Source organism: Xiphias gladius, chromosome 22 (assembly GCF_016859285.1).
Source record: "Xiphias gladius isolate SHS-SW01 ecotype Sanya breed wild chromosome 22, ASM1685928v1, whole genome shotgun sequence".
Lineage (NCBI taxonomy): Eukaryota > Metazoa > Chordata > Actinopteri > Istiophoriformes > Xiphiidae > Xiphias > Xiphias gladius.
The window spans coordinates 7280377-7288870 of NC_053421.1; the positions used below are offsets into that span (position 1 = coordinate 7280377).

The 8494-nt window shown below is 39.8% G+C and overlaps 1 protein-coding gene across 4 annotated transcripts in view; it reads right to left on the reverse strand.

The window, feature by feature from the left end:
- The window catches only part of dop1a (DOP1 leucine zipper like protein A), a 29906-nt gene extending 21930 nt beyond the window's left edge, over nucleotides 1-7976 (reverse strand). For 3 of the 4 annotated variants that reach the window (XM_040117420.1, XM_040117421.1, XM_040117418.1), the window contains exons 1-8: nucleotides 7581-7976; nucleotides 5423-5618; nucleotides 4844-5025; nucleotides 4582-4752; nucleotides 2989-3178; nucleotides 1890-1988; nucleotides 1564-1663; nucleotides 395-504 (exon numbers count right to left, since the gene is read on the reverse strand). In XM_040117420.1, coding sequence (XP_039973354.1) covers nucleotides 395-504; nucleotides 1564-1663; nucleotides 1890-1988; nucleotides 2989-3178; nucleotides 4582-4752; nucleotides 4844-5025; nucleotides 5423-5560 — 990 coding nt within the window. In that variant the 5' untranslated portion in view covers nucleotides 5561-5618; nucleotides 7581-7976. Of the gene's footprint in view, nucleotides 1-394; nucleotides 505-1563; nucleotides 1664-1889; nucleotides 1989-2988; nucleotides 3179-4581; nucleotides 4753-4843; nucleotides 5026-5422; nucleotides 5619-7580 lie in introns of those variants that run through there. The other variant, XM_040117419.1, reaches the window with a different exon arrangement.
- Nucleotides 7977-8494: the final 518 nt, after the last annotated feature.

The window sequence follows — 8494 nt, forward strand, 5'->3', positions numbered from 1 at the left end:
AGTACCAAAGCTTATCACATGCCAGGAGAGCTGGAGCTGTTTTGAGCATGACAGGACAGATTACACTAGAGTGTCTGTATAAAAGTCTATGGGAGACCTGGGAGCTGTCTTCAAAGGATAGGCTATTGGGAACAGCAGAAGAGTGCCGGACATATTTGCAAACCCCAGAGATGATGTCGGAGGTGTGGGTAAAAGGATAAAAGGGGATGGATAAATTGTGTTATTGACAAAAGAGGATCAAATCTGCCACATTTAGGGCGATCCCCCTCTGTCATGCACACCTCCCGACCCCACACATACATGTCTGATCTCAAGAGACGTGCGATTTTTTTGGAATTCTACACAAACATTTTTCAATTGTTGACCTGTATTTGCAATTAGTTTGAAACCTCACCTGGACCAGCATGTCCTTAGAGAAGGTGTTGAAGTAGTGGCTAGCGTGCTCCTCTGGGTTGCTCTGTCGAGTGCTGCGGGGGCCTATTATCACCCCATTGTTATCAAAGCCTTCAAAAAAACAAAGACGTACAGTTATAATTGCATAAACACTCAGATGTACATCCAGCGCATTCAGGCACAAGGCAACAAGCATAGCACTTATCCAGAGTGGAGCAAATGGATATTTAATCTTAATTGAGGTAAACTTATCTGTATCGTGCAGTTAATGGTCTTCTTATTTCTTTTTTTGTAAACTCCAAATGGCTGTTGCCAGTATCAAACACAAGTCTCAGTCATGGTACAGTAAAGTATGTCTTGGACTGCTTCACACTATAGAAGCATAGCCAAATTTCAAATAAAAGATCATTTATTCCATTCATTGGGGAAAATATCCCTCTAACTGGCATTAGAATCACACTGTGCTGTGTATCTTAACTTACGACTGACTTTCACTCGACTGACTTTCAACTTGTTCCTTATCCTTTCTGGAGATCCAGGAATTTGAGATATTCAAATGTTGCAATCATTGCAAGTTGCTTCGGAGAGGAGTGTAAGCTTGATGCATTCAGTGTCCATCCCTAACCATGCAGACACTTACCAGAATGATCATCCCCAGTGAGTTGCAAACAAGAGAAAATACAGTAAAACAACGACCACAGCAGACACTAGCCTAGTGCATGTTCCACGGAACAGAAATATAGGAAAACAGCAATACAGCATGTGTATGCAAATGACAAAACAGAAAATTGTGTGTGTAAAGGTTTGTATGTCACGGTTCCCATCATGGTCCATGTAAAATGTCAATAACTCTGGTATGCATAAATCAGAGTGGTTTCATGAACCGTAAATTTTTATGCTTTATCCTGCTGGATTATGCCAAAGTGGTGAACAGTTAAGTCTCTGCAAAAGGTTAATAAATGAATGGGGATTATTTTTGGGTTATATGTACGTGCGAGAGTAACAATTCCTGTTACTCTCACACTACTCTCACACTGCTACAGATGCTATTTCTTTGGGAAACTGAGAAATTACCCTCTGCATTTCTAAAATATTCTACAAATTACATGATGAGTGGGAACCCTGATACTGTCTGAGTATCAGTGACGTGTCTGTGTGTGTCTTTCGCACCCAGCAGCCAGGCATAGAGTCTGCGGTTGAGGGACATGTCTCTTCTCAAAACGACATGCAAAGCTGCTGACAGGATCCGGATCATGTCAGGGCGAGTCGCCTGAACACAACAACACAGACCAGAACATTTGTTACTCTTTCGCTACCTCTTTCACACAAATACATACACAAGCAGGCAGATTATGGGCACTAGCTGATATGTCAATTGCGTGGGTTATCAATATAAATCTGAACTATAAGACAAACACACACATTATTATCATACTTCTCTTATTTTACAAAGGCCTGTAATTTTAGTCAGACCTCACACACACAGCTTTCCTAACCTGGCTCATGTGGAAGGGGAAGCAGAAGAGTATCAGGTCCAGGGTGCTCCTCTGCACCAAAACACTAGAGTCCTGGACTGAGGTACTGACTGCCTCCACCTGGTGAGAACAGCAAAGCACTATTAATCCACCTGTCTTCAAAATACACATTATACAACATTACACTGATAAGCCATTCAGACCGATACAATGACTCAAGATAAACCTGCGTTGGTGGTCCGTCATTACTCATACCATTGTTCATAAATTTCTTTGATCATATACTTTTACGGGCTGATTGTGCAGACACTACCACATCTGTGATGTATTTTGTTTAACTACCGACACTCATCTTGCAGTTGCCAGCACTTCAAACAAATCGTCCCATTTTGTTTTTCTATGTAAATTAACATTTTAATATTGATTACTATTCCAAAATTGCATCTAGACCCTTACTTCAAATAATAATAACAACATATGAAAACACTGCACTGCTGCTTACAGTGGCAATCTCAAAAATTCGCATTTAAATAAATGTCTGTTGAGTCACTATTTATAACCTAATGAGGTAACACAATGGTGACTGAGACTATGGCCCACCGATGAAAGTATTGCAATATTTATATATTTGCAGTATTACAAACTGGGTGACTGTGGCGACTTTCCCAGAAAAAAAAACACTGTATTAAGTTACTGCTAATGCAAACCCAACATTTCCTACTGCAGCAGCGTCACATTAAGAACAATCAACTGGTGAAACATGAGTTGCTTTTATTATGAAGTAATGATGGAAAAAGTCCAATTATTGCTTGATTTCCTTATTAAAATGACAACAGTTTGTTTTGCTGCCCCCAGAATTCTGGGACTTGTAGTATTAAACTGCATTTGATGTTACCACCAGTAACTACAGATGTTATATAATCTTCAAGACTGCCACTGTAATAAGCCAAATCACCGTAACATCAGCAATAATAAATTGATATTTTGCAAGAAGGTGTTGCAGTATATTTTGCCCCTCAGCTCCCTCACTGGAACTGTCAGGTGTGCAAATACCCTTTTGATGACAGCATATTCTTCAAATATTCGGACAAGGGATACTGAATGACAGTCTTTCATGTACCATGAGTTCGATGTCACTGCCTATGACATAGAGCTGGTCCTCCATGGAGAGCTTGCGATTAAGGTGCAGCAGAACAAAAGAGACCCCAGGGAGACGCACAGCAGGGCTGGTCAGGATGCTGCCCCACAAGGCACTGTAAAAGGCCGACTGCTCCACTGCTGCAGCCACTTTCTCCAACAGGGTGTTGGTTCTATGGCAAACACAAGCAGGACACATTGACTGTGCTTATTAAGTGCATTAATGTTGGCAAATTGATCAACAGTGTGTTTCTTCTCTGTCCAGTGGAGGCAGTTCGTAAGAAGGGGCCTCATGCAGTTATCTAAATGGTCAACAACTTGAGAACAACCACACGATCTTATGCAGAATTTCCTGCTGAATACGCTAGGGCACTATGGGTTTACGGAATCATATTTATTGTATTTACTATGTTGTAGCAGTAGTTGCATTAGTGGTAGAAATAATCATTTCATTGGCAGATGTTATTGTCCTCGGTCTACATGTCGGTTCTAAAGTTTTTTCTCAGTGAGTCAGCAAACCGCATCATTTACATTATACATCTGTGAGCTTCCTCTGAGCAGAGCACTCACTGCTGTTTATGAGACCATTTCGATCTCACAGTGAAGCTTCAATTTGCCATCTCCAGCGGCTGAGTAGGATCTATTGTCAGTATCTGTACCCATGCTGAATTTAATTTGGGCAAATAAGGTGAATATCTGAAATCTCAATTTGAACAGATGGGACACAGTTGTAATACGCACAATGACACGGGTGATGTTTTACAATCCTAGTGCAGCTTTAAGATAAATGAAACTTAAATGTCCTCAGTGTGGAAACTGAATTATTGAAACTGTAATCAGTAAAAGGAAATGGGAAAAGGAGGTGGTTGCAATAATGCAACCTCCTGTTAAGATCTGCATTTTGACGGAAGCAAAACCAAGTCAAAGAAAGACTACACTGCTATTGCATCTGTAGTTCAAAATGAAATGACAAACAAGATAACAGGATACATGCTGATCCCTAAAACAGACATTTAGGTGCCATACCATAAAAAGCACAGGTGCGATTAATAACTAATGATCTGGCATTGCTTGCTGAGGCAGTTAATAACATTAACTGATGTTATTAGTAGCACCTGTGCGTTTCCTGATGCTGCAGTCCCCCTCTAGGCCACCACAGCACCCTCTAGGGCATGTGAGTATAACTGTGTCATCACTGATGAGATGACTATTTTACAATAGTGAGATATTCACAACTAGATGAAAAAAATCATCATGTGGAGAAAAAAAAATAAAAATGAAAAAATAAAAATAAAAATCAATAAATCATGTGCTAGTGCTAGTACAGACGTTTTTCAGAGAGGAGAGACTGAGTTTGACAAGTCAAGACAGGGAAAGAAATGTCTTAGACTATCTTCAGTTTGAAATATTAATCTTGCAATGATTCATATATCTCATGTATCATTCATACAATCTGCAATCAATTTCTTTCCCCATATTGCTATAAAATGCCTTCTCCTAATGGTCCGTTCTTAGGTCCCTATAGTGCACATTAAATCTTTCCAAGCGTTTTAATTTCTATTTTTGCTCTTCTTACCTGTCGTAGTACTCAGAGCCCTCCTCTAGACCAGGCAGTACCCCAGTCAGTAGCCCCTGTAGGCCTGGTTTCAGAGTCTTCCCCAGGGGCAGGTAGTAAGTCTCATAGAGCCCCAGCAGCACAGGCTTCACAGACATAGCAGCATTGGAGAGTAAAGGGAAGAGCCCAGAGCTGCGAGGATGAAGAAGGTATGGCTCATGTTTAAGATCTGATAGTAGCAGAAAAATTTTTTTGGCCCCTGTATGGGGTAACACAGTATTACCTATAAAGAAAGAGGTCTTTGGCTAGCCTCTTGGGGCCGATGATCTTGAAGATGATCTCGTAGGTCTCCAACGCCTTTCGATGGACTCCGCTGGGCAGGGCAGGGTGGAGGCATTGGGCCAGACGTTTGCCTATCGTCAGCTTCTTGGGAACCACTTGATATTTTGCATTATTCTGCAAAACCTGAGACAGCATGCAAAAAATGGTTAATAGGAGCCACGCAGACAGATAGTGCCACAACCAGGATGCTTATCTGTACAATTCAAATGACTCCAGTCATGAATTATGTGGGATCCATATTCTTTCATGAAACCATTACTTTTTTGTACTTTGAAGTTATACCTGCAAGAATCAAATGCAAATGAAATTTGTATTTGGCCAATATAATAAATCAGTGAGGGTCAAGTACTACGCTGACTAATAATTTTGAAACTGATGACATAATTATGACATAATTATGACTTGAACATATTCAATTGTTAGGTATATGTATATTGTTTTTATACAGTCTGTCTTTGCTTCCTCTACTAGGTGTAATCTAGTGCAGAGGAAGCCAAGTTGTGGCCTGTCTGATCCTTACCTTGTTGAGTTTGCCCAGTGCAGAGATGAGATCCGCCCACTCACTGGAGTACTCAAAGTTTTTGAGGGCTTTGTCCACTGCCGCCACATAGTTCCTGTACTTGGAGTCACTGAGCAGCTCCACTTCCTCTGCATTCATTCTCCTGGGTGGTTATTATGCTAATGTAAAACACCAGGCACACATATATACATCACACCTGCAAAAAAGAAAACAAAGCTTTAAATCATAATTTAAAGTTTAGTCATCTTCCTGCTTGACCATGAAGCAAAAAGCCTGAACCAAATAGCAGTATGTTTTCCAATATCTGCCAGGGTGCAGCAGTGATTTTAATAGACTGAGTCCTATAAATCAGCCGGAGCAAAGTCTGACATGAACTGCCATTACTATCTTGGTTTTATGTATTAGGAATGAAGCATGACAACCTATGTGCTGAATCATAAAATGACCTCCCAAAAAAAAAAGGTTTAGGGACAAACACAATGCCGCCCCTGTCACTCCTACAATGCAATCTTGCAGGAAAACATTCATTTTAAAAGAATGGTCTTCCAGACAACAGATTTCTGCAGCTGCTGAGCAGGAGAGGAATGACTCTGCTTAGGATTTCACATCACAAGGCAGTCCTAACAGCCTCGCCATGAAATGGGCTGTTGTTGGTATGCAGTGATGTTGTTAAGTCCCTGAGGCTGACAGGCAGCTAAGTCAGATTTGCTCCCTGGGCCACACAGTATCCACCAGGCTGAGAAGCTACAATAAAATCATAACGCTGTTTGGTTAACTACATTTACTTCTCTTTTATATGGAGTTTTAAAGGTCAGCTAACTTACTAACACATTTACACACTTAATACAACATGTCTTATGACCTTTACTGAGTCAGTTCAAAGAATAGTGCTGCGCAAACCTAATAATATTTATCACTGATTACCATGGATTATTGTTTTAGTAATTTTTGAAGCAAAACTGCCAAACATTCCCTGGTTCCAGCTTCACAACTGTAAGGATCTCATGCTTTGTCATTTATGACAATAAACTAAATATATATTTGGGTTTTGGACTGTTGTTCAAATAAAACAAGACGTCAGGATACGTCACCTTGAGCTGTGGGACATTGTACTATTTTCTGACATTTCAAAGACAAAAACGAACCTGCAGATTAATCCATAATTAAAATAATTGTTAGTTGCTGCCCAAGTCCACTATAAAGAATATAAATTAGAAAAAATTGGCGTACAATTTTCAACAGCTAGACAGATTTAAACTAATTATACTATAAGTATTAATATTAATTATGCCACAACTTGTAGTCTTTTAGATAGTTATCAAATCAGATAACATTATATCAACTGACAATCAATTTATGACATTAATACTTTTGAAAAAAATCCCTTTTCTTTTAAGAATAAATACTGATTTTGCAGTGGAAAAATAAACTTGTCAGTCCTTTCTAAATTACTTCAAATGTATCAATGGCATTTTGTAATACTAATATTGGAATCTTCAGGTTGACATGAGGTTGATTTTTCTCAGACAGCCCTCTCTGTTTCAGTGTCAATTGAATATTTGAATGGGAACAACCAAGTGGCAACTAATTTTGACACAAATCTTGGTTGTGTAACTGCTTGCTAAAGGTCACAAACAGTTTCACTGGAAGAAGGGATGTAGCAGATAGAGAGAGATAACTGGATGGAGTTTGTGTTTTTCCTATAGTTTGAGAAGTAACCTAGATGCTTACACTTTGGCTGAGTTACTGGTGTAGTCGAATATTCAGGGAAATGTAACGTTGTGTGTAAGAGACTAGCTTGTGACGGCTTGTAAACAGACTTGAGTAGAGCTGTCTGTGTCAACAACATAGTAACGCTGGAGTAGGTAGGTACCACACACCTGTCGTCCATACAGCAGCCGTTGCGTACGTATGTTAACACTGTGGCGAAAAATAACGCTACATATGCCAAAAAATATGAAAGCACACTTGGCTAAGGAATAGTCACAGAACATTAACATACGCGTTACTGCCATTATACTTTGAGTGGGAGAGAGCTGTTACAGCAACGCTATGGCTAACAGCTACCTTGTCCCAAGCTAGGTGAGGTGATTTCAGCTAACGTTAACGTAAATGGCACCTTATAACGTGATGAACTCATGCTAATAGAAAAGCTTACCGTTACAGGCTACAGGCCAGCAATTGCCATTCATTCATGTGCCCGGCTGGACGAGTAAAAACGGCTGACAACGTCAATAATATGACTAGCGAGCTTGCTAACGTTAGTAGCAGGTTGTTAAAATGATGGAGATGCAGGGCCCGGCTCTGATGTCACCCGTTCATACAAGTCAGGTCCCCAGACAAAAAGGCTTTGGAAGCAGACAATAGGTAATTATATACTACATATTCTTATTTCTCATTGTGCTGCCCCGCTGTGTGCAAATAAACAGTGATGAGCGCATCATTAGCTTGTAGTGCCAGAGATACAAAGCGAGACGATTGACAGCTCCCAGACTGCACTGCAGATTCGCTGTATGTCCAACCAAAGCGTCCAACTGGTCTTCCGCACGGAGTCTTCCGCCTCTCAAGCGCTGTGAAGGCACCCACAGTTACATCGGAATATATAGGAAATAGTGTGCTTTGTCTTCACGATAAAAGCTGATTATTTTCCACATTTGAAAATTTCCACTTCAGCAATTGCAGTATCCCACATAAACTCCAGAACAAAATTTGATAGGAAGAAATGTGTAATTTATATATTTAATATGTTGTTGTTTTGTATGCTTTGATTAAATTGATTAATGGTTCAAGTGTGCGGCTGTGACAAATACTCCTAATTATTGTTTTTTACTCTTGGTCAAAATAAATAATAAAATGCAATAATTACAGCCCTTTCAGAAATCTTTTCTTTTTTTTTCTTTTTTTTCTTTACTAGTTTTGTTTTTTGGTAACCCCTGAATAGAGAAAGACTGAATTATCAACCAGGCAATGCGAGCAACACCCCTAGGCCCCAGGGGACCCAAAGTCTCAAGTTCACTGAATGTTGTTTTGGTCATTTAAAATATTCATATTTTAAATAAACTTAAGGCCTTA